At 42.2% G+C, this 27,109-nt stretch overlaps 1 protein-coding gene and 15 non-coding genes across 16 annotated transcripts; all 16 read left to right on the forward strand.

The window, feature by feature from the left end:
• Window positions 1-8,181: 8,181 nt before the first annotated feature.
• Window positions 8,182-8,263, forward strand: trnas-gcu (transfer RNA serine (anticodon GCU)). Its single transcript has one exon. It is a non-coding gene; the product is annotated as a tRNA-Ser (tRNA).
• A 136-nt stretch (window positions 8,264-8,399) lies between these two features.
• On the forward strand, window positions 8,400-8,472 carry trnaa-agc (transfer RNA alanine (anticodon AGC)). The gene has a single exon. It is a non-coding gene; the product is annotated as a tRNA-Ala (tRNA).
• A 692-nt stretch (window positions 8,473-9,164) lies between these two features.
• On the forward strand, window positions 9,165-9,246 carry trnas-gcu (transfer RNA serine (anticodon GCU)). The gene has a single exon. It is a non-coding gene; the product is annotated as a tRNA-Ser (tRNA).
• A 1,363-nt stretch (window positions 9,247-10,609) lies between these two features.
• trnaa-agc (transfer RNA alanine (anticodon AGC)) lies at window positions 10,610-10,682 on the forward strand. Its single transcript has one exon. It is a non-coding gene; the product is annotated as a tRNA-Ala (tRNA).
• A 683-nt stretch (window positions 10,683-11,365) lies between these two features.
• trnas-gcu (transfer RNA serine (anticodon GCU)) lies at window positions 11,366-11,447 on the forward strand. Its single transcript has one exon. It is a non-coding gene; the product is annotated as a tRNA-Ser (tRNA).
• A 2,465-nt stretch (window positions 11,448-13,912) lies between these two features.
• trnas-gcu (transfer RNA serine (anticodon GCU)) lies at window positions 13,913-13,994 on the forward strand. The gene has a single exon. It is a non-coding gene; the product is annotated as a tRNA-Ser (tRNA).
• Window positions 13,995-14,851: 857 nt separating this feature from the next.
• trnas-gcu (transfer RNA serine (anticodon GCU)) lies at window positions 14,852-14,933 on the forward strand. Its single transcript has one exon. It is a non-coding gene; the product is annotated as a tRNA-Ser (tRNA).
• Window positions 14,934-15,069: 136 nt separating this feature from the next.
• Window positions 15,070-15,142, forward strand: trnaa-agc (transfer RNA alanine (anticodon AGC)). The gene has a single exon. It is a non-coding gene; the product is annotated as a tRNA-Ala (tRNA).
• Window positions 15,143-15,833: 691 nt separating this feature from the next.
• On the forward strand, window positions 15,834-15,915 carry trnas-gcu (transfer RNA serine (anticodon GCU)). Its single transcript has one exon. It is a non-coding gene; the product is annotated as a tRNA-Ser (tRNA).
• A 1,669-nt stretch (window positions 15,916-17,584) lies between these two features.
• On the forward strand, window positions 17,585-17,657 carry trnaa-agc (transfer RNA alanine (anticodon AGC)). The gene has a single exon. It is a non-coding gene; the product is annotated as a tRNA-Ala (tRNA).
• Window positions 17,658-18,343: 686 nt separating this feature from the next.
• On the forward strand, window positions 18,344-18,425 carry trnas-gcu (transfer RNA serine (anticodon GCU)). The gene has a single exon. It is a non-coding gene; the product is annotated as a tRNA-Ser (tRNA).
• A 422-nt stretch (window positions 18,426-18,847) lies between these two features.
• Window positions 18,848-18,920, forward strand: trnaa-agc (transfer RNA alanine (anticodon AGC)). Its single transcript has one exon. It is a non-coding gene; the product is annotated as a tRNA-Ala (tRNA).
• A 687-nt stretch (window positions 18,921-19,607) lies between these two features.
• Window positions 19,608-19,689, forward strand: trnas-gcu (transfer RNA serine (anticodon GCU)). Its single transcript has one exon. It is a non-coding gene; the product is annotated as a tRNA-Ser (tRNA).
• Window positions 19,690-20,111: 422 nt separating this feature from the next.
• Window positions 20,112-20,184, forward strand: trnaa-agc (transfer RNA alanine (anticodon AGC)). Its single transcript has one exon. It is a non-coding gene; the product is annotated as a tRNA-Ala (tRNA).
• A 333-nt stretch (window positions 20,185-20,517) lies between these two features.
• Window positions 20,518-20,599, forward strand: trnas-gcu (transfer RNA serine (anticodon GCU)). The gene has a single exon. It is a non-coding gene; the product is annotated as a tRNA-Ser (tRNA).
• Window positions 20,600-21,558: 959 nt separating this feature from the next.
• LOC130172557 (potassium voltage-gated channel subfamily G member 4-like) lies at window positions 21,559-24,909 on the forward strand. The gene is made up of 3 exons (XM_056381358.1): window positions 21,559-21,645; window positions 22,538-23,325; window positions 23,418-24,909. The coding sequence occupies exons 2-3, from the start codon at window positions 22,585-22,587 to the stop codon at window positions 24,255-24,257; spliced, it is 1,581 nt and encodes a 526-aa protein (XP_056237333.1). The 5' UTR covers window positions 21,559-21,645; window positions 22,538-22,584; the 3' UTR covers window positions 24,258-24,909.
• The last annotated feature ends 2,200 nt before the right edge of the window (window positions 24,910-27,109 follow it).

A 27,109-nucleotide genomic window follows, 5' to 3' on the forward strand; every position in this document is an offset into this window, starting at 1 on the left:
ACATGTGTGAAGAGCAAAAACAACATGCTGGAGTTCAGTTCTGGATAACTGATAAGCATATTGAATGTTGGCGTGTATGTGTTTGTTGGCAGATTACCAGAAGGATCAAGAGTGAATAGAGGAAAGGTGGAGACCTGATGTGGATGCATTTAATATGATGGTTACTCACACGACAATCAACCAAAGAACAGAACCAGGGTCTGAATTATGGGGGGGATTGCAGGGTTCTGCTGATTCTGATTAAAAAGAAAAAGTGAAAAAGGTTGGTGGTGGTTTCATTCATCATTCTTACCTGTAATTGTAAATATTACAGCGTATTTCCCATATTCATGTATGCAAGAGTCTTGTAATACAATTTCAGACACCCCAAAAGTGGAACTTACGATTTCATAACCTTGATGTTGGCGGACTGTCTCGTTTGCCTGCCTCACTCCAGTGGCTCACAATCCTAAAGTCTCTGCTCCCATTCGTCGCACAAGCAATTATAATCGTGTCAAGTGTCTAAAGATGTCAGCTGGTTTCTAATTTTAGCCTTAAGTTACAGTTTCGCTAACTAATATTAGCTAGTTTCTAACATTAGCCTTAAATTATAGTTTAGATAATTAATGTTAGAGAGCTGATAGCATGCTCTTTCTTTTTCAGTTTCAGTGATTTGTTATTTCATTACAAATGTAAAATGTCACATCTGATCAAATGTTAGCAAACACTGGTGCTCAGTCATGAGCAGTGAGACAATGGAGGATTAGTTGTTTTAGAGATTCGTTTTGACATCAATTTAGAGTTTATTCATTCATGTTAATAAGTGTAGTTTCTTTTGTGTATCTGTGGTGGTTTAATTAGTCTTCTGTCTTGTTGATATTAGCTTCTCTAATAGACACCCCCTTTGTTTACAATTCAGGAGTTTTACCTGTTGAGTCATTGAACAATATTAAAATGAATGTGTGCTGAAGGATAATTGTATTTAACAGCTTTAGTTAAACAAGATACGGTCAGGACTGTAACACCTCAGTTCATCGAAGCGGGCGCCTGCTCTGTACTCCCGTTCACACGGAGAACAATTTGACCCCATGATAGTCATTGATCCGTTTAACACTTGGTCCCACAACGAGCCTGGATTCATGAGCTTTGCTGCTGATGCTGATTCATCATCCTGAGTGCTCTCTCCTTTTGTTTCCACCCTCACACGGTGATCCGGCAGTACATGCAGGCTACATGGACTTTGTTGCTATAAGCACATGAGGACATCATGTTCAAAATCCTACATCTTACACAGACCATAACTCCATCATACTTTTCTTTATTCAACACACCAACCTTTTAAAATGTAATTAAATCAAAACTGAGATGATTGTGTACCTTGCTTCACAGTTAGTTGTTATTCCATTTTTTTTTTGGTTCTTTAAATAAGTGTATTTAAATACACAAAGGTGAAAACACTCTTCCTGGTTTATTAGTGGAACCAGTACAGTTTACTGATGTAATGTGTGTGTTCATTTCATGTTGGGTGTAATTAGACCCCAGCTTATAAACAGTATGAAGAGTTATCCATGTATATGGGGATTTAACAGCTCAGCTCATGTTCCTGCTTCAACATGTAATTTTATTAGTTAGCTGAGAAAATGACTGAGATCCATTTATGAAAAAATGTTTTTCATCTCTTCTGCTTTGATTTAATAACTTCAACAATATAATGAAGTTATGTTGAAGCACTTTGTTCTGGATTACTCATTTTAGTATTTGATTCATTAATTCTGACCTTTGCTTTGTCGTCCTTTAATACCATCCAGATGTTGTTGCCTGTAAATGACCTACCTGCAAGTTACCTACCTGCAGTTGAGGTAAATAAAAGCACCTGCCAGTATCTGAGGAATTAACTTGTTGTATTTCTCATATCTGTTGTTGTACCTTGACCAGGTCTTTACTAAAGGGAATTTGTTGTCACACATATATAGAGATAACTTATCTCCTAGTAACAGAATACAATGAAATTAATCATGTAATTTAGCCCCTTAATTATGATAGAAAGCTCTATGATCTGCAAGCTTTGGAGCTACAGGAGTTTGAAGGTCATCATGATTGGCAGCTGGAGGTTGTTCACTGTGACTTCTTTAAACTAGAACCATGTTCACTGACAAACTGTTTGCTGATCTGGGAATGTCAGAAGCTTCTGTGCTATGTAATTACATACCTCATTTCTCACCACAACAGCAGACATTATGTCACTCCACTAACAGTTAAGTTAATCTCTCATTAGTGCCTCGGGGCGGATCCTTCTGCAGACAACACAGAATATGAGATATTTCCCAGATAATACATGATGGAGGGATGTGACATTGTTTTATATCAGAGTCTTTTATATCAAGACATTTCTCAAAACCAGAATATGATCAGGGTGACTTTTGAACACAGTAGCCCCCGTGGCACTCAAAATTTCCCTGGAATTTTTCTAGTGTTGTATTGCTCTTTGTTTTGGCTGCACATCAGCCTCTGGCCCTGCCTGCTGTGCCTCTGTTTTAAAAAGCCATTCATTTGTTTGTTTAATCCTTTTACACTTTATGGTACCACCAGTCAGTGTGGCATGAGATGGCTGCCTATAAAACTAACATGTACTAAAGGTGTAGATGGGCAAGCCCACTGCTTATATACACAAGGGCATTCATACTAATCCACTAATTTACTTTATATCTTATTGTGAAGTGACTCCTCGTTCTGCATCACATGCATGAACAGATAAGTCCAGGTCTGTACAAAGGATGTGTGTTGGAATTTTTAATAATTCATATTAATTAATAATATGAATATTGGCAGAACTAATGTCAGGGGCTGAAGAAGTCTTGCCATACGCCAAACACCAAGAGATCTACATATGCATGAAATAAAGAGTTTTCTGGAACGTGTTTAGAATTATATTTTCCTCACATTGTGCCTTTATTCCTCTGTGGGTGAAAGTCTTGTATCCTCCTTTTCTAATGTACTCATTCACTTCCACTTTCACTTCTTGTCAAAGTCCCTACAGCCCTGGAAACCAGACCAATCAGTGAGTTCATGTTTATACAGATGGGTTTGACCCCCTTCCATTCCAACAGATTAACAGATGATGACTGATAGGGGAGTGCCATTGAAGCATTTACGTTAACACCCAAGATGCATACTGCTGATGTGGAGCGGTCTGTTGAATCTGCTATTGCGATGGTATTAAACAAAGTTGACGGGAAATGTTTTTTTTTCAAAAGAAGAACAAACAACTGCACTCGGCATTTGTCTTTGTTCTCAAACTCACTTCGTTCTTTTTATGTCCCAACTTGAAAACAGCGCTGTGCTTCACAGTTTGAGTGTCCAGTTTTTCAAAAGTCACTGATGAAACAGAAGTTTTTGTAGATCTCGGGTCCTCTTGGTCTTTATCTCCTTCATGCTGAGTGTTCTTTCTGGTAAAAACACCTGGAGCCCTGTTGACTCGCGGTTCGGTCCAGTCTAACTGGCCACAGAGGAAAGTTGGCACCACTCAAAGCATAGGGAGGGCACAAACGCCACTGCTTTCCCACCTATACAGCAATGTTAGAGCTCTGGGGCCCGTTTCACAAAACACCATAAGATTTCTACTTAAGTGCGGCATTTAAGGTTTAATTTCTCCTTAGCTGAGGGAGTTACTTAAGGGTGTCTTACAGGATCTCTTAAAATGTTTCCTTAGTTAAGAAAAAAAAGTTATGGTATTTGCAGCAGTGAAAGAGATTTTACTACTGCATCATGTGTCCCAGTCATGGAACACGCTTTTTTGGATGTATTTCATTATCTTCATTTATCACCGTCAACTTGGCCATGTTGCAGTTAAGACATAGTCAGAGGTACCTTCAATTTTTTTCCTTACTTTGGTTGCTAAGGTTTTTTGTGCAACCTGACTTTGTGGGGGGTCTTCATAAAAACTAATCTTTCATCACAAGTCCTTTCCCAGACTGTGTATCTGATCCAGGACAAAGTCCATGTCCTCCCTGCTGACCTGGGGACTGATGACCACCATCCTGAAAAAGTTGGGCTTGTCACGGTGGGTCTGGTAACCGAACATCCTGCTGCACTTCTTCGCCACGCCCTCTTTCACCACTGGGGCCACCTACGGGAGGAAGGAGGACACAATGACTTGCTACTGCCTTACACAGTATCCGTGCAAGGGATGGTGCAATTTTATTTGTGTTGTTAAACATTAAAGTACAGTCCAGCTGTGAACTTGAGACTTGGATTCACACACTTTGCCAGAGATGATGTGTGTTCTTCATGTCATGTCTGACTCTCAGCACATTTTCTCAAAATAACCTTAATTACCATGAGTGGATGCATCTTCAGGATTGTGCCTAAAAGCTTGTTCTAATAGATTTTTAGGTAGATTTTTGTGCTGATGAAGTCTTTTGTGTTACTGACATTTGATCATTATTTTTATATGTCCTGTAATTCCCTCAGGCAAATGTAGCATGTTAAAATTGACCTGCAAAATGGAGCCATTATTGCTTGAGAATAGACTTAAATGATTGATCGATTGTCAGATAGTTGCTGAATAATCCTTTGACCAGCTCTCTGATTAATGGATTAATAATTGCAGCTCTAGGACTGCGTTTTTATTTATTTTTTTAGGGAAATTCATTTTTTTATTTTTACAAAACAACAGTGGGGGCTAAACCATACAGAGAAAAAGTGTCCTTGTTTTACAGTAATATTTAACATTTAATGTTCACAGTTTTCACAAAATACATTATTCTATGTATTACACTGTTATTGCATATGAATAAAATTCGAAGTTAAACGCATGCTGTCTGTCAGAGTGGACATGTCAAATACTTCAAGAAAAATACATGTAAACCAAAAAATACAATTCAAAATATCTTCTTCATGTCTTATGACGTAGAAAATGAATGACTGACATTGTGGAGTTTCCTCCAGAGCTCAGGGCTGACTGGGAGCTTCCTCAGACTTGGAATATACCAGAAGCAAACATTTGCATATTCAGGCTGTATAGAGAAACACGGAGTTCAAAAAATGGCATCTAATCCATGCATGATATCTATATCATAATCTTCACTGGAATGCTTATGAAGAATTGACTGATGAGCAGCGAAATTATGTTATCTGTCTGTGAAATTCACTGGTTGTGTGTAAAACTGTGGCTGAATCTTTATAAACTTACTTCCATCAAGAGCTGGAAACCCTCTCTTTTCTTGATCTCTTGCGCCAGATACCTGCAGACAGCACAGTTAGCTTTAGAATATCACTGGGGAGTGGGGACGGACCAGAGCTTCCGCCATTGCAGGGGAAGCTAGAGCAAGATGGATGCTGGGACGCGATGAGATGATGATTATGTTTGCAGTGAGTGGTGGGGCAGCAGGTAAGGCCCCCGAAAAACCCCTGAACCCTAGTGTGACTCACCGGATGTAGGCTGTGGGTGTAAGCCTGCCATTGGGAACCAAAAATCCCCTTCAGTGTGGGAAACACCAGAAACCTCCGAGCCGCAGCCTGCACACTGAGAAACGTTAAGTTTTGATGAAGATCTGGATCCTGTGTAATCACACAGTCAACAGTCTTTGCTTTTCTATCAGGTGTTTTTTCTTTGTGGGGGAATCAGCCATTTTAAAGAAAGTGCAAAAGTTCCACCAAGACAAGTTCCACTCTAACACTATCTTACACAGGAGCCTGAAGCACAGCAGCCTGTGTCCGCTTGGCTTGAGTGCTCCAACCTGGGCAGGGAGCAAGTTCCAGGAAAACCTGTATCCTGAAGACGAAGCAGCCGCCGACAGTTGTGCAGGACTGGTGGTTTTACTTGCCAAGTGCAGGAGCCGGGACTTTTAGACACTGCTGTTGTCTGTTGTTGCTGCTGGTTTACTCGGATTAAACCTTTTAAAATCGAGTCCTAGATCTCTGTCAGGAAACATCTCAAATTATCTTCTTAACATTTTTAACATTTAAAATCTGGTACTTTAAACATTGATTTTATTATTTCAATTTGTTGGACCGCTCAATGCTAGCTGCTCTATGAGGCACAGTGGTGGTTTGAGCTAAATGTTAACGTCAACATGCTAATATATTCATGTTGCTAACATGCTGATGTATAGCTGAGATGATGTTTACCGCCCTCACCATCTTACTTTAGCATGTTAGCATAGTAACGTTTGATAATTGGCTCCAAAGACGACGTGCAGCTGAAGTTGATGGAGATTTCATTGCTTCTGGACCAATTATTTTGAACTGATGATGAAACTAGAAGAGTGAAGATGATCAAAGTCATTAGGATTCAAACAGCTGTAATCCTGTACGCACTTCACTACATTTGAAAACAATTATCATTATTATTATTTTAACATCCTATCTTGAAAAATAAAATTGTGCACCCAGGAGATCCTGTCTTATTTTTTTTGGCTGCATCCACTCACTAACGTAATGAGTCTAGATTGAAGAGGAGAGCAGGAGGTAAAGGAGGAGTTTGGTGCTTTGATGCCCAGTGTTGACACTGCAGATGTGGAGCACTGATGAACATCCATCATGATGTTGGAATTGATGCGGAGGCCGTTCTGCAAGAGTTTGGTTTTGGCTTTTTGATTGTTTATTGTTTGTACTGTGGCGTATTATTATTATTTTCTTCAGTAGTTAGACAACTGTTCTTATGATGATGATGATGCTAGATGAGGGAATCCATTTCTTAACTCCGACTTTTATTGCATAATTCTTTGGGATATTCAATACAGTATATAACAGTATATTGTTGCCTGTTATTTAGCTGCTGTTGTTTTTCAGGCCTGTTGGTTGGTCTTTGAAATGCATGTTGTAAGGCTAATCAGAGTTTTATGGTGGCGTTGTGTCATAACTTTAGCCTAAAAAACATAAATCAATCTCTCTCTCTCTCTCTCTCTCTCGCTCACTCATTTGTTCGATGAGTAGACATATATGTGTGTGTGCGAAACCTAAAGGTATTCTACAAGCAGACAGGTGGCTCTTGTGTATACTGTGAAATATAAACCTGCCAGGGCCACTGATCTTAGTTGTAGATGTTTGGTCCAAAGCTGTGAACGGACCAACATCCCTGAAGTCGTGCTATTGGCATGGCTAACAGCAATACAGGAGCAGCCATTATTTCATTTCCTATCCTTTTTTACCACAAAATAATAGGTGCACAGTGAACCTGGGACCTCCAGGGCCCCTGAGGCTCTGGGTGTTTGAGGCAGTTGTCTTTGCAGATAGTTCAGCCTTGGTTGGCTGAAATGGCTTCACTCAGCTTTATTATTAAAAGTCAGATTTTCAACACACCTGCCCTACATTTAGTTTTCCTCGTCACCTTCCACCAGCACAGAGTCGATTTAGTAAAATAAAATCATTAAAGAACAGTAAAGTCCATGACTTGGTCCAGAGCCCATTCAACATGGAACACTGATGCAATAAAGTACAGCAGCTCCTGCACTGTGAGGTTCACACTGACCTGCCAGCATCCTGGATACAGTCCTGCTGCTGGTCTAAGTTCCTAGAGAGTGGGAAAGGCCTCCAGGAAATCTCCACTGAGACTTTACAGATAAGATAAGAGATAAGGTGTCGGTGTCTCCAGAGACAACTGAAAAGATAAACAGTCATTTATGACATCAATTATTGACCAGAGCTCTGTAAGCAAGACATGTAAAAATCCTTCCCACCCTCCCTGAATGCAGCTGCAATCTGAGTCTGTTTGTGGTCATTTTTTGTGTCCTTCTTGTGATTTTGTACCTTTTTCTGTAGTTGTGCGTCTTTGTGGACATTTTGCATCTACTCTTTTTTTTTTTTGCATCTCTTTGTGACAGTGGTCGACCTGTTTGTGGTTGTTTTGTTCCCCTTTGTGGCTGTTCTGCATCTGGTTATGGTTGTTTTCAATCTCTTTGTTGTGGTTTTGTATGTGTTGAAGCCACAATTTGGGCCCTGGACCCATTCAATAATCCACAGGGGTCATTTTACTGCAGACTTTACCCACATGAAACTGATAATAATTTTGTAGTTTTATGTAGGTAGGATTTTCATTGTTTTTTGACTTGCAGTTTATCATTTTTACAGGTTTGTATTGGTACATTTATTAAGCTCTCAAATGTCCCACCACCTAGGTAAAAAACCTGAGTCGTTTACGTGGACACGCTCCTGAGTTCATGACCCGGACCGCCGTTTTCTTTTGAAGTTTATTAACCAGAGGACGAGGTGGCCGAGTGGTTAAGGCGATGGACTGCTAATCCATTGTGCTCTGCACGCGTGGGTTCGAATCCCATCCTCGTCGGGATAGAGTTTTCTTTAGTCCACAACTTTTCCATGTCAACAAGAGCAGATTCTATCCCAAATGTCCTCCTCATTTAAACGCTATGACATGTACTTGGAAAGAACATGGGAAAACCAAGGAGCTGCCATCCTCCACAGGGGAATTAGCTCAAATGGTAGAGCGCTCGCTTAGCATGCGAGAGGTAGTGGGATCGATGCCCACATTCTCCAGTAAACCTCTATTCTTGAAGAAGAGGTATCATGTACAAAGCAGTGTTCAAATAAGTGAGTACTCAGGTCCAAAGGATTCCTGAAGTCCACATTGACAAATATGTTGATGGGTTTCATTGCTTATCAAGCACCAAAACACTGCTAAGCCTTTATGGTATTCTGTGACCAAGTTTGGTCACAGAATACTGTGATTGGAGGCTTATAAGACATTGAAACACTGCACAGGATTAATGCGACTCCTGGACAGAATTATACAACTGTGGAAATGTATCACTTGGCATTTCCTATGCGGATTGATAGTTAACATCATAAATACGCTATTCTCACTTCATTTAGCTCCAAAAAACAAGTGCACCTGTCTTCAAGGAAGTTGTTTGAAAACTTAGTTAAGATTACTTGTCGGTTTGCAGGGTGGCAAAAAAAAATTCGAAAAAATTGAAAGGACCAAACTTGGTCTTTTCAATTTGTAGTCACAGGTGCTGAAGATCTGATTCTCCTGTAATTGACGAGGCCAGCATAATAACACTACAAGCCTTCTAGTCTGACAGACTAGATTTACTAGGCATAAGGGCTAAATTAAGCTCTCAAATGTCCCCCCACCTACGTTAAAACCTGAGGCGTTTACCTGGACACGCTCCTGAGTTCATGACCCGGACCGGCGTTTTTTTTTTTTTTAAGTTCTTTAACCAGAGGACGAGGTGGCCGAGTGGTTAAGGCGATGGACTGCTAATCCATTGTGCTCTGCACGCGTTGGTTCGAATCCCATCCTCGTCGGGATAGAGTTTTCTTTAGTCCACAATGTTTCCATGTCAACAAGAGCAGATTCTATCCCAAATGTTCTCCTCCTCATTATCCGCTGTGACATGTACTTGGAAAGTACTCGGCAAAACCAAGGAGCTGCAATCCTCCACAGGGGAATTCGCTCAAATGTTAGAGCACTCACTTATGTTAACTCTGCTCACCGATTTATAATACTCCAGGACCAAGTTATAAAACTGTGAAAAGTCATTTTTGGCGGAATTGTTTTGCCATTTCCTATGACAAATGCAACGTAAAGAGCATAAATGTGCATTTCACAAATTATGCCAGCAGTATGAAAGCTCATTTAAGATTACTGTCTGTTTTTAAGAATTGAGAAAGGGTAATTTTTCCTTAATGCTTGGCCGTGACTGTATCAAAAACACTAAAGTCACACAGGGGAATTAGCTCAAGTGGTAGAGCGCTTAAGGCGATGGACTGCTAATCCATTGTGCTCTGCACGCGTGGGTTCGAATCCCATCCTCGTCGGGATAGAGTTTTCTTTAGTCCACAACGTTTCCATGTCAACAAGAGCAGATTCTATCCCAAATGTTCTCTTCCTCATTTATCCACTGTGACATGTACTTGGAAAGAACTTGGCAAAACCAAGAAATGGCAATCCTTCACAGGGGAATTAGCTCAAATGGTAGAGCGCTCGCTTAGCATGTGAGAGGTAGTGGGATCGATGCCCACATTCTCCAGTAATCCTCCATTCTTGAAGCAGTGAGTCTTTACACAACAGCCCAGTTGACAAATAAGTGAGTACTCAGGTCCAAAGGAGTCTATGAAATGTCATCCTGAAGTCCACATTGACAAATATGTTGATGGGCCTGATTGTTTATCAGGCACCAAAACACTGCTCAGCCTTTATGGTATTCTGTCACCAAGTTTGGCAAATACGTCTATGTGATTGGAGGCTTATAAGACTGCACAGGATTAATGCGACTCCTGCACAGTATTATACAACTGTGGAAATGTATCGTTGCGGCAATTTGCTTGTCATTTCCTATTCGGAATAATAGTTAACATCATAAATACGCTATTCTCACTTCATTTAGCTCCACAAAACAAATACACCTGTCTTCAGTTGTTTGAAAACTTAGTTAATATTACTCGTCAGTTTGCAGGGTGGAGAAAAAACATTTGAAAAAACTGAAAAGAACAAACTTGGTCTTTTCAATTTGTAGTCATCAATGTGACAGCATAAATGTGCATTTCACAAATTATGCCAGCAGTATGAAAGCTCTTTTAAGATTACTTTCTCTTTTTAAGAGTTGAGAAAGGGTAATTTTTCCTCAATGCTTGGCTGTGATTGTATCAAGTACAGTGAAATCACACAGGGGAATTAGCTCAAATGGTAGAGCGCTCGCTTAGCATGCGAGAGGTAGTGGGATCGATGCCCACATTCTCCAGTAAACCTCCGTTCTTGAAGAAGAGGTATCATGTGCAAAGCAGTGGTCAAATAAGTGAGTACTCAGGTCCAAAGCGATCCTGAAGTTCATATTGACAAATACGTTGATGGGTTTCATTGCTTATCAAGCCCAAAAACACTGCTAAGCCTTTATGGTATTCTGTGACCAAGTTTGGCAAATACATCTATGTGATCTTATAAGACATTGAAACACTGCACAGGATTAATGCGACTCCTGGACAGAATTATACAACTGTGGAAATGTATCACTTGGCATTTCCTATGCGGATTGATAGTTAACATCACAAATACGCTATTCTCACTTCATTTAGCTCCAAAAAACAAGTGCACCTGTCTTCAAGGAAGTTGTTTGAAAACTTAGTTAAGATAACTTGTCGGTTTGCAGGGTGGCAAAAAAAAATTCGAAAAAATTGAAAGGACCAAACTTGGTCTTTTCAATTTGTAGTCACAGGTGCTGAAGATCTGATTCTCCTGTAATTGACGAGGCCAGCATAATAACACTACAAGCCTTCTAGTCTGACAGACTAGATTTACTAGGCATAAGGGCTAAATTAAGCTCTCAAATGTCCCCGCACCTACGTTAAAACCTGAGGCGTTTACCTGGACACGCTCCTGAGTTCATGACCCACGGCAGCGTTTTCTTTTAAAGTTTAGTAACCAGAGGACGAGGTGGCCGAGTGGTTAAGGCGATGGACTGCTAATCCATTGTGCTCTGCACGCGTGGGTTCGAATCCCATCCTCGTCGGGATAGAGTTTCTTTAGTCCACAACGTTTCCATGTCAACAAGAGCAGATTCTATGCCAAATGTTCTCTTCCTCATTTATCCACTGTGACATGTACTTGGAAAGAACTTGGCAAAACCAAGAAATGGCAATCCTTCACAGGGGAATTAGCTCAAATGGTAGAGCGCTCGCTTAGCATGTGAGAGGTAGTGGGATCGATGCCCACATTCTCCAGTAATCCTCCATTCTTGAAGCAGTGAGTCTTTACACAACAGCCCAGTTGACAAATAAGTGAGTACTCAGGTCCAAAGGAGTCTATGAAATGTCATCCTGAAGTCCACATTGACAAATATGTTGATGGGCCTGATTGTTTATCAGGCACCAAAACACTGCTCAGCCTTTATGGTATTCTGTCACCAAGTTTGGCAAATACGTCTATGTGATTGGAGGCTTATAAGACTGCACAGGATTAATGCGACTCCTGCACAGTATTATACAACTGTGGAAATGTATCGTTGCGGCAATTTGCTTGTCATTTCCTATTCGGAATAATAGTTAACATCATAAATACGCTATTCTCTCTTCATTTAGCTCCACAAAACAAATACACCTGTCTTCAAGGCAGTTGTTTGAAAACTTAGTCAAGATTACTCGTCGGTTTGCAGGGTGGAGAAAAAACATTTGAAAAAATTGAAAAGATCAAACTTGGTCTTTTCAATTTGTAGTCATCAATGTGACAGCAGAAATATATATAACGTGTTCTTCAGACATACTGTCCTGTCATCAAGAATGGAGAGGGGAAACTGGAGTCTTCTGGAGAAGGCTTTACTATTTGAGCTAATATCCCAGTGAGTGCTTAAAAATGTAGGGATGTAACAAGAACTGATACTTTGGTACCAAGTCGATACCAAAATCCCGAAAATGTGACAGCATTTTACCTTCCTCAGTACAGTAGGTACCGAATATGTCATAGGTCCTGAAGATGTGATTCTTCTGTAATTGACGAGGCCAGCATAATAATGCTACAAGCCTGCTCGTCTGACAGACTCGATTTACTAGGCATAAGGGCTAAATTAAGCTCTCAAATGTCCCCGCACCTACATAAAAACCTGAGGCATTTACCTGGAAACGCTCCTGAGTTCCTGACCCAGACCAGTGAGTCTTTACACACCAACCCAGTGGACAAATAAGTGAGTACTCAGGTACTCATCCTATGAGTCCAGTGTCAGTTAAAGATCAATGGCTGTGAAGGGTGATCAGGCACATTAACACTGCTCACCCATTTTTATAATACTCCAGGACCAAGTTATAAAACTGTGAAAAGTCATCTTTGGCGGAATTGTTTTGCCATTTCCTATGACAAATGCAACGTAAAGAGCATAAATGTGCATTTCACAAATTATGCCAGCAGTATGAAAGCTCATTTAAGATTACTGTCTGTTTTTAAGAATTGAGAAAGGGTAATTTTTCCTCAATGCTTGGCTCTGACTGTATCAAAAACACTGAAATCACACAGGGGAATTAGCTCAAGTGGTAGAGCGCTCGCTTCGCATGCGACAGGTAGTGGGATCGATGCCCACATTCTCCAGTAAACCTCCATTCTTGAAGATGAGATATCATCTGCAAAGGTCAGGTTCAAAGGAATCCTGAAGTCCACATTGACAAATACGTTGATGGGTTTCATTGCTTATCAAGCACCAGAACACTGCTCAGGCTTTATGGTATTCTGTGACCAAGTTTGGCAAATACGTCTATGTGATTGGAGGCTTATAAGACTGCACAGGATTAATGCGACTCCTGCACAGTATTATACAACTGTGGAAATGTATCGGCTGGCTTTTCTTATGCGGATTCATAGTTAACATCATAAATACGCTATTCTCTCTTCATTTAGCTCCAAAAAACAAGTGCACCTGTCTTCAAGGCAGTTGTTTGAAAACTTAGTCAAGATTACTCGTCGGTTTGCAGGGTGGAGAAAAAACATTTGAAAAAATTGAAAAGATCAAACTTGGTCTTTTCAATTTGTAGTCATCAATGTGACAGCAGAAATATATATAACGTGTTCTTCAGACATACTGTCCTGTCATCAAGAATGGAGAGGGGAAACTGGAGTCTTCTGGAGAAGGCTTTACTATTTGAGCTAATATCCCAGTGAGTGCTTAAAAATGTAGGGATGTAACAAGAACTGATACTTTGGTACCAAGTCGATACCAAAATCCCGAAAATGTGACAGCATTTTACCTTCCTCAGTACAGTAGGTACCGAATATGTCATAGGTCCTGAAGATGTGATTCTTCTGTAATTGACGAGGCCAGCATAATAATGCTACAAGCCTGCTCGTCTGACAGACTCGATTTACTAGGCATAAGGGCTAAATTAAGCTCTCAAATGTCCCCGCACCTACATAAAAACCTGAGGCATTTACCTGGAAACGCTCCTGAGTTCATGACCCGGACCGCCGTTTTCTTTTGAAGTTTATTAACCAGAGGACGAGGTGGCCGAGTGGTTAAGGCGATGGACTGCTAATCCATTGTGCTCTGCACGCGTGGGTTCGAATCCCATCCTCGTCGGGATAGAGTTTTCTTTAGTCCACAACTTTTCCATGTCAACAAGAGCAGATTCTATCCCAAATGTTCTCCTCATTTATCCGCTATGACATGTACTTGGAAAGAACATGGGAAAACCAAGGAGCTGCAATCCTCCACAGGGGAATTAGCTCAAATGGTAGAGCGCTCGCTTCGCATGCGACAGGTAGTGGGATCGATGCCCACATTCTCCAGTAAACCTCCATTCTTGAAGATGAGATATCATCTGCAAAGGTCAGGTTCAAAGGAATCCTGAAGTCCACATTGACAAATACGTTGATGGGTTTCATTGCTTATCAAGCACCAGAACACTGCTCAGGCTTTATGGTATTCTGTGACCAAGTTTGGCAAATACGTCTATGTGATTGGAGGCTTATAAGACATTGAAACACTGCACAGGATTAATGCGACTCCTGGACAGAATTATACAACTGTGGAAATGTATCGGCTGGCTTTTCTTATGCGGATTCATAGTTAACATCATAAATACGCTATTCTCACTTCATTTAGCTCCAAAAAACAAGTGCACCTGTCTTCAAGGAAGTTGTTTGAAAACTTAGTTAAGATTACTTGTCGGTTTGCAGGGTGGCAAAAAAAAAAAATTAGAAAAGTAGTAACCTGTAGTCACAGGTGCTGAAGATCTGATTCTCCTGTAATTGATGAGGGCAACATAATAACACTACAAGCCTTCTAGTCTGACAGACTAGATTTACTAGGCATAAGGGCTAAATTAAGCTCTCAAATGTCCCCCCACCTACGTTAAAACCTGAGGCGTTTACGTGGACACGCTCCTGAGTTCATGACCCGGACCGCCGTTTTCTTTTGAAGTTTATTAACCAGAGGACGAGGTGGCCGAGTGGTTAAGGCGATGGACTGCTAATCCATTGTGCTCTGCACGCGTGGGTTCGAATCCCATCCTCGTCGGGATAGAGTTTTCTTTAGTCCACAACTTTTCCATGTCAACAAGAGCAGATTCTATCCCAAATGTTCTCCTCATTTATCCGCTATGACATGTACTTGGAAAGAACATGGGAAAACCAAGGAGCTGCCTTCCTCCACAGGGGAATTAGCTCAAATGGTAGAGCGCTCGCTTAGCATGCGAGAGGTAGTGGGATCGATGCCCACATTCTCCAGTAAACCTCTATTCTTGAAGAAGAGGTATCATGTACAAAGCAGTGTTCAAATAAGTGAGTACTCAGGTCCAAAGGATTCCTGAAGTCCACATTGACAAATATGTTGATGGGTTTCATTGCTTATCAAGCACCAAAACACTGCTAAGCCTTTATGGTATTCTGTGACCAAGTTTGGTCACAGAATACTGTGATTGGAGGCTTATAAGACATTGAAACACTGCACAGGGTTAATGCGACTCCTGGACAGAATTATACAACTGTGGAAATGTATCACTTGGCATTTCCTATGCGGATTGATAGTTAACATCATAAATACGCTATTCTCACTTCATTTAGCTCCAAAAAACAAGTGCACCTGTCTTCAAGGAAGTTGTTTGAAAACTTAGTTAAGATAACTTGTCGGTTTGCAGGGTGGCAAAAAAAAATTCAAAAGAATTGAAAGGACCAAACTTGGTCTTTTCAATTTGTAGTCACAGGTGCTGAAGATCTGATTCTCCTGTAATTGACGAGGCCAGCATAATAACACTACAAGCCTTCTAGTCTGACAGACTAGATTTACTAGGCATAAGGGCTAAATTAAGCTCTCAAATGTCCCCGCACCTACGTTAAAACCTGAGGCGTTTACCTGGACACGCTCCTGAGTTCATGACCCAGACCGGCGTATTTTTTTTTTTAAGTTCTTTAACCAGAGGACGAGGTGGCCGAGTGGTTAAGGCGATGGACTGCTAATCCATTGTGCTCTGCACGCGTGGGTTCGAATCCCATCCTCGTCGGGATAGAGTTTTCTTTAGTCCACAATGTTTCCATGTCAACAAGAGCAGATTCTATCCCAAATGTTCTCCTCCTCATTATCCGCTGTGACATGTACTTGGAAAGTACTCGGCAAAACCAAGGAGCTGCAATCCTCCACAGGGGAATTCGCTCAAATGTTAGAGCGCTCACTTATGTTAACTCTGCTCACCGATTTATAATACTCCAGGACCAAGTTATAAAACTGTGAAAAGTCATTTTTGGCGGAATTGTTTTGCCATTTCCTATGACAAATGCAACGTAAAGAGCATAAATGTGCATTTCACAAATTATGCCAGCAGTATGAAAGCTCATTTAAGATTACTGTCTGTTTTTAAGAATTGAGAAAGGGTAATTTTTCCTTAATGCTTGGCTGTGACTGTATCAAAAACACTAAAGTCACACAGGGGAATTAGCTCAAGTGGTAGAGCGCTCGCTTAGCATGCGAGAGGTAGTGGGAGCGATGCCCACATTCTCCAGTAAACCTCCATTCTTGAATCATGTACAAAGCAGTGGTCAAATAGGTGACTACTCAGGTCCAAAGGAATCCTGAAGTCCACATTGATGGACTTATCAAGCACCTACATAAAAACCTGAGGCATTTACCTGGAAACGCTCCTGAGTTCATGACAGTGACTCTTTACACACCAACCCAGTGCACAAATAAGTGATTACTCAGGTACCAGAGAGATAATGAAATGGTAGAGCGCTTGCTTAGCATGCCAGTGGTAGTGGGATCGATGCCCACATTCTCCAGTAATCCTCCATCCTTGAAGCAGTGAGTCTTTACACAACAGCCCAGTTGACACATAAGTGAGTACTCAGGTCCAAAGGAATCCTGAAGTCCACATTGATGGACTTATCAAGCACCTACATAAAAACCTGAGGCATTTACCTGGAAACGCTCCTGAGTTCATGACAGTGACTCTTTACACACCAACCCAGTGCACAAATAAGTGATTACTCAGGTACCAGAGAGATAATGAAATGGTAGAGCGCTTGCTTAGCATGCCAGTGGTAGTGGGATCGATGCCCACATTCTCCAGTAAACCTCCATTCTTGAATCATGTACAAAGCAGTGGTCAAATAAGTGAGTACTCAGGTCCAAAGCGATCCTGAAGTTCATATTGACAAATACGTTGATGGGTTTCATTGCTTATCAAGCCCAAAAACACTGCTAAGCCTTTATGGTATTCTGTCACCAAGTTTGGCAAATACATCTATGTGATCTTATAAGACATTGAAACACTGCACAGGATTAATGCGACTCCTGGACAGAATTATACAACTGTGGAAATGTATCACTTGGCATTTCCTATGCGGATTGATAGTTAACATCATAAATACGCTATTCTCACTTCATTTAGCTCCAAAAAACAAGTGCACCTGTCTTCAAGGAAGTTGTTTGAAAACTTAGTTAAGATAACTTGTCGGTTTGCAGGGTGGAGAAAAAACATTTGAAAAAACTGAAAAGAACAAACTTGGTCTTTTCAATTTGTAGTCATCAATGTGACAGCATAAATGTGCATTTCACAAATTATGCCAGCAGTATGAAAGCTCATTTAAGATTACTTTCTCTTTTTAAGAGTTGAGAAAGGGTAATTTTTCCTCAATGCTTGGCTGTGATTGTATCAAGTACACTGAAATCACACAGGGGAATTAGCTCAAATGGTAGAGCGCTCGCTTAGCATGCGAGAGGTAGTGGGATCGATGCCCACATTCTCCAGTAAACCTCCATTCTTGAAGAAGAGGTATCATGTGCAAAGCAGTGGTCAAATAAGTGAGTACTCAGGTCCAAAGCGATCCTGAAGTTCATATTGACAAATACGTTGATGGGTTTCATTGCTTATCAAGCCCAAAAACACTGCTAAGCCTTTATGGTATTCTGTGACCAAGTTTGGCAAATACATCTATGTGATCTTATAAGACATTGAAACACTGCACAGGATTAATGCGACTCCTGGACAGAATTATACAACTGTGGAAATGTATCACTTGGCATTTCCTATGCGGATTGATAGTTAACATCACAAATACGCTATTCTCACTTCATTTAGCTCCAAAAAACAAGTGCACCTGTCTTCAAGGAAGTTGTTTGAAAACTTAGTTAAGATAACTTGTCGGTTTGCAGGGTGGCAAAAAAAAATTCAAAAAAATTGAAAGGACCAAACTTGGTCTTTTCAATTTGTAGTCACAGGTGCTGAAGATCTGATTCTCCTGTAATTGACGAGGCCAGCATAATAACACTACAAGCCTTCTAGTCTGACAGACTAGATTTACTAGGCATAAGGGCTAAATTAAGCTCTCAAATGTCCCCCCACCTACGTTAAAACCTGAGGCGTTTACCTGGACACGCTCCTGAGTTCATGACCCGGACCGGCGTTTTTTTTTTTTTAAGTTCTTTAACCAGAGGACGAGGTGGCCGAGTGGTTAAGGCGATGGACTGCTAATCCATTGTGCTCTGCACGCGTGGGTTCGAATCCCATCCTCGTCGGGATAGAGTTTTCTTTAGTCCACAATGTTTCCATGTCAACAAGAGCAGATTCTATCCCAAATGTTCTCCTCCTCATTATCCGCTGTGACATGTACTTGGAAAGTACTCGGCAAAACCAAGGAGCTGCAATCCTCCACAGGGGAATTCGCTCAAATGTTAGAGCACTCACTTATGTTAACTCTGCTCACCGATTTATAATACTCCAGGACCAAGTTATAAAACTGTGAAAAGTCATTTTTGGCGGAATTGTTTTGCCATTTCCTATGACAAATGCAACGTAAAGAGCATAAATGTGCATTTCACAAATTATGCCAGCAGTATGAAAGCTCATTTAAGATTACTGTCTGTTTTTAAGAATTGAGAAAGGGTAATTTTTCCTTAATGCTTGGCCGTGACTGTATCAAAAACACTAAAGTCACACAGGGGAATTAGCTCAAATGGTAGAGCGCTCGCTTAGCATGCGAGAGGTAGTGGGATCGATGCCCACATTCTCCAGTAAACCTCCGTTCTTGAAGAAGAGGTATCATGTGCAAAGCAGTGGTCAAATAAGTGAGTACTCAGGTCCAAAGCGATCCTGAAGTTCATATTGACAAATACGTTGATGGGTTTCATTGCTTATCAAGCCCAAAAACACTGCTAAGCCTTTATGGTATTCTGTGACCAAGTTTGGCAAATACATCTATGTGATCTTATAAGACATTGAAACACTGCACAGGATTAATGCGACTCCTGGACAGAATTATACAACTGTGGAAATGTATCACTTGGCATTTCCTATGCGGATTGATAGTTAACATCACAAATACGCTATTCTCACTTCATTTAGCTCCAAAAAACAAGTGCACCTGTCTTCAAGGAAGTTGTTTGAAAACTTAGTTAAGATAACTTGTCGGTTTGCAGGGTGGCAAAAAAAAATTCGAAAAAATTGAAAGGACCAAACTTGGTCTTTTCAATTTGTAGTCACAGGTGCTGAAGATCTGATTCTCCTGTAATTGACGAGGCCAGCATAATAACACTACAAGCCTTCTAGTCTGACAGACTAGATTTACTAGGCATAAGGGCTAAATTAAGCTCTCAAATGTCCCCCCACCTACGTTAAAACCTGAGGCGTTTACCTGGACACGCTCCTGAGTTCATGACCCAGACCGGCGTTTTTTTTTTTTTTAAGTTCTTTAACCAGAGGACGAGGTGGCCGAGTGGTTAAGGCGATGGACTGCTAATCCATTGTGCTCTGCACGCGTGGGTTCGAATCCCATCCTCGTCGGGATAGAGTTTTCTTTAGTCCACAATGTTTCCATGTCAACAAGAGCAGATTCTATCCCAAATGTTCTCCTCCTCATTATCCGCTGTGACATGTACTTGGAAAGTACTCGGCAAAACCAAGGAGCTGCAATCCTCCACAGGGGAATTCGCTCAAATGTTAGAGCGCTCACTTATGTTAACTCTGCTCACCGATTTATAATACTCCAGGACCAAGTTATAAAACTGTGAAAAGTCATTTTTGGCGGAATTGTTTTGCCATTTCCTATGACAAATGCAACGTAAAGAGCATAAATGTGCATTTCACAAATTATGCCAGCAGTATGAAAGCTCATTTAAGATTACTGTCTGTTTTTAAGAATTGAGAAAGGGTAATTTTTCCTTAATGCTTGGCTGTGACTGTATCAAAAACACTAAAGTCACACAGGGGAATTAGCTCAAGTGGTAGAGCGCTCGCTTAGCATGCGAGAGGTAGTGGGATCGATGCCCACATTCTCCAGTAAACCTCCATTCTTGAAGAAGAGGTATCATGTACAAAGCAGTGTTCAAATAGGTGAGTACTCAGGTCCAAAGGAATCCTGAAGTCCACATTGATGGTTTTCATTGCTTATCAAGCACCTACATAAAAACCTGAGGCATTTACCTGGAAACGCTCTGAGTTCATGACCCGGACCAGTGAGTCTTTACACACCAACCCAGTGGACAAATAAGTGAGTACTCAGGTACCAGAGATATAATGAAATGGTAGAGCGCTCGCTTAGCATGCCACCTGGACACGCTCCTGAGTTCATGACCCACGGCAGCGTTTTCTTTTGAAGTTTAGTAACCAGAGGACGAGGTGGCCGAGTGGTTAAGGCGATGGACTGCTAATCCATTGTGCTCTGCACGCATGGGTTCGAATCCCATCCTCGTCGGGATAGAGTTTCTTTAGTCCACAACGTTTCCATGTCAACAAGAGCAGATTCTATGCCAAATGTTCTCTTCCTCATTTATCCACTGTGAGATGTACTTGGAAAGAACTTGGCAAAACCAAGAAATGGCAATCCTTCACTGGGGAATTAGCTCAAATGGTAGAGCGCTCGCTTAGCATGTGAGAGGTAGTGGGATCGATGCCCACATTCTCCAGTAAACCTCCATTCTTGAAGCAGTGAGTCCCTCTCCATCTTCAAGAATCTGTTGAAAACTCATCTCTTCAGAGAGAACCTCCTTTCCTAAAACCCTAACATGTCTAACTGCACTTCTCTAATACACTCACCTTGCTTATTAAATCGATGTAGTACTTAATATTTACACTAAGGTTCCTACTGCACTGAATCTTACTGATGTCCCTCATTTGTAAGTCGCTTTGGATCTGACCAATGAGTCAATGTAAATGTAAATGTAATACTTAATGAATGTACAAAGTCATTTGTAAATAAGCAGTTATTATCACAGATATTTTCCCAGCATAAAGAAATACAACCCAAACTGAGTACAATGTATTTCCAGTCTGTCTACTATCAGTGTAATGTCTGTTATGTTCTCTGTCCTTGTCTCTTTATCCTCATGATATTAATCTCATTAATCCTTCACTCTGTGAATGACTCAGTCATTTGACACTATCTGTCAGCCTTTTGATTCCTTTAAAGCCAGAAGCTCAGTGTGTGACAGAGTTAATGGACGATGTTTCAGACACAAAGTGTCCTGATGATGTTCAGACTGACTGCAGGGTTGTCCATTAGTCACCCTGACACAGGAGTTCACAGAGGAGGAGCAGAGGATGAACACACGGATCATCTGGGAGGGTTTTGTTCTCTCTCTCTCTGACTTCCTCTTTCATTCAACTTCACAGTTCTTCAGCTATAACAACAAATGAGATTGCTACTATTAAGAAAAACGATTGATATGTTGTTGTTTCTCTGCAGCAGCGTTATTTTATTTGGTATTTTTATGGATTTGTAAACCACAACTTCAATTTAAGGTGAGTCATACAACCTTAGTGAACATGAATAATATATGTTATAATGTTATATGAATTGTTATTGTTTTTCTCATCAAGGACTTTGTGGACATTCAAATAGTGAAAATCAAATCAAATCAACTTTAAACCTGTTTTTATTTATTTTTGGCCACTTGTTCGTGCTAAACGAGCTGAAAACACATCTCACATATTACGACCTGATAAAGTTGTTAAGGCTTATGTGGCAGCAAATAGTTTCAGCAGACTGCGTTTGTGCTCCACCAGCTACAGAGGGAAATATCTGGCTCTTTAGCTGCCAAACGTTCCGCTATGTTCACCAGCTGCTCTCTGAAAACAGTTGCCTCTTGCTGCTCGAAATCGAAGCAATTGAATGTAAGTCGGTTGTTAAGCTCCATAAAGCTGTGGTTGAGAAATCTCTGTAAGACTGTGGGTTTGGTCCATTGCTTATAATAACTAGAATCATCTCCCTGTGGTTGTCTGCCTCCTCCACTCAGACTAGTTTCAGATTACATCTCTGTTTATCCAGAGTCATAGAATATGAACCATTTGTGTGAAATTTTGTCATAATTGCTAATGGCTTAAAGAGGTCACTGCGACCTTGAGTTTTGACCTTTGGCCACCAAAATCTAATCAGTTCGTCCTTGAGTCCAAGTGAATGTTTGTGCCAAACTATCCACCAAGGTGTTACTGAGATATTGTGTCAATGAGAATGGGGCGGACAGCCAACCCGAAAACAATATGCCTCCATTTCTGGCTGCCGCCGGCGCTGACGCATAAAGAATAATTAGTGCAGCTTTAAGTTAAAAATTAGGAACTTAAAACACTCATCCAGAACCTTTATGAGATGAGAGTATTTTCCATATTAACAGATTGTCCTTCAAATCTCCAACAGGACACACTAATTTAACTGCAGACCCTCCCTGCTGTCAGATATCCACCATGACCATCCTTGGTGGCAGCTTTGATGACCAGTCCTTCAGTAGTGAGGAGAGTTATGACCACGTCTTCACAGACTCAGAGACCACCACAGTCAAAGGTGTGTACTTCCAGCGGGCTAAGCAGCTCCAAGGGCCAGACACCGTGGGTCTGCCCCTCAATGCTTCACGACAGCTTCTCATCAATGTGGGCGGCGTCCGGTATGCCTTCCCCTGGACCACCCTGGAGGATTTCCCTCAGAGCCGTCTGAGTCGCCTGTGCTTCTGCACCACCTTAAAGGAGATTGCAGAGATTTGTGATGACTATGATGAGACGCGACGTGAATTCTTCTTTGACCGTGACCCTTTAGCCTTTCGAGCCATCTTCAGCTATTTGGCAAAAGGGAAGCTGCGTCTGCTGCAGGAGGTCTGCAACGTGGCTCTGCATGGTGAGCTGCTGTACTGGGGCATTGACACGGGGCAGATGGAGCGCTGCTGCCGCCACCGCATGATGTCGTCTGTGGAGGAGGTGGCCGAGCACCAGCGCAAAGAGGAGAAGTGGCAGGAGAGGAGGAAGGTGCTGAGGGCTCCTGTTATGGGGGACGGCCTGTTCCACATGCTGGGCGAGGCAGTGGAGAATCCTCACTCTGGGTTAGCAGGGAAAGTGTTTGCCCTCCTGTCCGTCATCATGGTGGTGGTCACTGTGGTCAGCCTGTGCATCAGCACCATGTCAGAACACAGGAAGAGGGAACAGGAACAGGAAGAGGTGGCGGTACGTACAAAACACATTCCATCATTTGTTAGGATGACTGTGGACTTTCTAGTCTCCAAGCTGAAAGCCTTTTGTTGTCTCCACAGGGTGAATGCTCCCAGGAGTGTCGCAACATGTTTGTGGTGGAGTCAGTTTGTGTGGTCTGGTTCTCCTTTGAGTTTCTGGTGCGGTTTTTCCACGCACAAAGCAAGCTGGATTTTGCCCGTGGTCCACTCAACATCATCGACGCAGTTGCCATCTTGCCCTACTACATCTCTCTGTTTCTGGAGCTCAGGAGTAAGTCTGTGCAGGACGTCGTGGCTGTAGCAGGAAGAAGTACTCTGGATAAACTGGGTCTAATCCTACGTGTGATGAGGGCTCTGCGCATCCTGTATGTGATGAGGCTGGCGCGTCACTCTCTGGGTCTGCAGACTCTGGGGCTGACCATCCAGCGCAGTATGACGGACTTCGGGCTGCTGCTGCTCTTCATGTGCATCGCTGTAACTCTCTTCTCCCCGCTGGTCCATCTTGCTGAGAGCGAGCTGGCCCCCAATGCTGCCAGATCCCCCCAGTTCAGCTTCAGCAGCATCCCAGCATCTTACTGGTGGTCCATCATCTCCGTGACGACAGTGGGGTACGGTGACATGGTGCCGCGCAGCATCCCCGGCCAGCTAGTGGCGCTGATCAGCATCTTGTCAGGGATCCTCATTCTGTCGTACCCTTCCACATCGATCTACCACACCTTCTACCACACCTACACCAGGCTGAAGGAGGAGCACAAGTGGGTGTGGAGGGAGCAGAGGGGGGCGGAGCTTGTCACTGAGGCTGAAGGAAGCGTGAAAGAAAGAGAAACCTGGACTGATAACTGGCCAGAAACTGACTTTCTACCTGGTGTGGAGGATAGGGAAGATTGTCTTATTCCTCCAATCAGAAACATGCGTGAGTGATGACACTCATTCTGCACATGTTTTTCACGAGCTGTATTTTTGTCAAACTGTCCTGAGCTTTTTAGTTTGAATTAATCAAACTTTCTTGGTTTGAATCTTTGTTGTGTTGACTTCTAATGACATGATTAGCATGTGTCAGCGTGTCTAGCTCTGATGTTCTGTCATGGCTGACAGGATGAAGACGGATGAAACAAGTTGTTGTAACTGTCTCCAAGCTGAGCAGCTAAATCACAACAGACCACACAACAGTGTGTTTCAATGTTTTAGTTCAAAATAAACAAAATATGCAGCTGATTTTGTCCCATAGCAAAACAAATGCAACAATAATTGTTCATTTTAACATAAAATACAAAGAAGTTATTTTGAGAATTATTTTGTTATAGCCTCTCATAGTCTTATAATATATTTGCCTGATCTGTTTATTATTACAATGAAAAAAGATACATTTTGCCTATTTTGTCTCAAGGTAGTTTTTCTATGTTCTGTGCAAAACCCCAATAACTGTTCTTTGATAAATATTATTAGATAAATAATTCTCTAATATTTTTGTATAAATAAATAATGCTATTATATTATTGTTAACTATGGATATTCAGAATACTAGACTTATCGAGACAAAAAAATTATTTAAGTTGAGTAAGTGAAATTTTACTGTCCCCTGGTTTGGGGTCAGTTGCTAATATCTGAATTCTTCCATTCAAATAAATAATGTGAATGATATGTCATATGTAATCATCTTTAAATCTAAATAACATAACAACCAATGGGTGTGAGAGTGCACTTTACCTGTTTTTACTTTCCCTTGAAGTGTTTTATTTCTTTACTCCTACTAATTGTAATAATAAAGATTATTACTATTAAAAATCTGTGGAGCACCAGCCTCTCTGTGCCCTCCATGTTTGACGTGTTGAGCCCCTCTGTGCTGACAGATTCTAACACGGTCCTTTACAAAGCTGCTCACTCACTCCTGGAGGTTCATATATATTTAATCTGTGGTAATCTACATACTGTAGATGTTGATGATTCAACTTTGCAACAGACATGATTTTACCTGAACAGCAACTCATAGAAATCATCATAGACATAAAAAAAATAACTTGCATCAAGTCTAAGTCGGTTGAAATGGCAGCAGTGATACGTTTAATGAGTCAAACTGGAAGCAGCAGGTTCTTTATGAAGAGTGTGTACTCACTGAAACACTGAGCCAGCCCTTTACACTGAAAATCAATGTGTGCAGGTTTCCACCAGGGGGCAGGCGTGTTCTATCTCACAGCCACAAGCTACTGGAAAACTGCTGGAGGCATCTGTTTCCCTGCAGAGTAAAACGAGTTTCAGTGATTACACCCTGAGAGACACACACAGTTTAACTCTGGTGTGTTGACATTATTGTGGTTCACAGTGTCACAGTTTGTGAACACAAGGTGGAACAATTCAACCTCTCTGAGCAGGTGCATCACACCTGGAAGTCAGACCTGGAGACACAGACCAAGCAGACAGAGGCCTCCTCAGTGCACACAACCCAGGATGTTTGTCCTGAGGAGAGCCACTGATGCCGGGGACAGAGACCAGAGACCAGAGACCGGAGACCAGAGACCTGAGACCGGAGACCTGAGACCGGAGACCAGAGACCAGAGACCAGAGACCGGAGACCAGAGACCGGAGACCAAACACCAGAGACCTGAGACCGGAGACCAAACACCAGAGACCAGAGACCGGAGACCAGAGACCTGAGACCGGAGACCAAACACCAGAGACCTGAGACCAGAGACCAGAGACCAGAGACCGGAGACCAAACACCAGAGACCTGAGACCGGAGACCGGAGACCAAACGCCGGAGACCGGAGACCAAACACCAGAGACCGGAGACCAGAGACCAGAGACCAGAGACCAAACACCGGAGACCGGAGACCAAACACCAGAGACCAGAGACCAGAGACCTGAGACCAGAGACCAGAGACCAGAGACCGGAGACCAGAGACCAGAGACCAGAGACCAAACACCAGAGACCGGAGACCAGAGACCAAACACCAGAGACCAGAGACCAAACACCAGAGACCAGAGACCTGAGAGCAAAGACCAAACACCACAGACCGGAGACCGGAGACCAGAGACCAGAGACCAAACACCAGAGACCAGAGACCAAACACCAGAGACCAGAGACCAAAGACCAAACACCAGAGACCAGAGACAGGAGACCAAACACCAGAGACCAGAGACCAAACACCAGAGACCAGAGACCAAAGACCGGAGACCGGAGACCAGAGACCAGAGACCAAACACCAGAGACCAGAGACCAAAGACCAAACACCAGAGACTAGAGACAGGAGACCAAACACCAGAGACCAAACACCAGAGACCAGAGACCAAAGACCGGAGACCGGAGACCGGAGACCAGAGACCAGGGACCAAACACCAGAGACCTGAGAGCAAATACCAAACACCACAGACCGGAGACTGGAGACTGAAGACCGGACACCGGAAACCAGAGACCAAACACCAGAGACCAAAGACTGCAGACCGGAGACCAAACACCAGAGACCAGAGACAGGAGACCAAACACCAGAGACCAGAGACCAAACACCAGAGACCAGAGACCGGAGAGCAAAGACCAAACACCAGAGACCAGAGACTGGAGACCAAAGACCGGAGACCGAAGACCGGAGACCGGAGACCAGAGACCAAGAACCAGGGACCAGAGACCAAACACCAGAGCCCAGAGACCAAAGACTGGAGACTGGAGACCAGAGACCTGACACCACACACCGGAGACTGGAGACTGGAGACCTGAGACCGGAGACCAGAAACCAGAAACCAGAGACCAAAGACCAGAGATTGGCAGAAGGAGGACTGAT

Source organism: Seriola aureovittata, chromosome 7 (assembly GCF_021018895.1).
Source record: "Seriola aureovittata isolate HTS-2021-v1 ecotype China chromosome 7, ASM2101889v1, whole genome shotgun sequence".
NCBI lineage: Eukaryota > Metazoa > Chordata > Actinopteri > Carangiformes > Carangidae > Seriola > Seriola aureovittata.

What these genes read in the sequence shown, in the direction of transcription:
- LOC130172557 (XM_056381358.1), top strand. Translation starts at nt 22,585, where the DNA reads ATGACCATCCTTGGTGGCAGCTTTGATGACCAGTCCTTCAGTAGTGAG. An exon ending in GGGAACAGGAACAGGAAGAG is followed by an intron (nt 23,326 to 23,417) that starts GTGGCGGTACGT and finishes TTGTCTCCACAG; the next exon opens with GGTGAATGCTCCCAGGAGTG.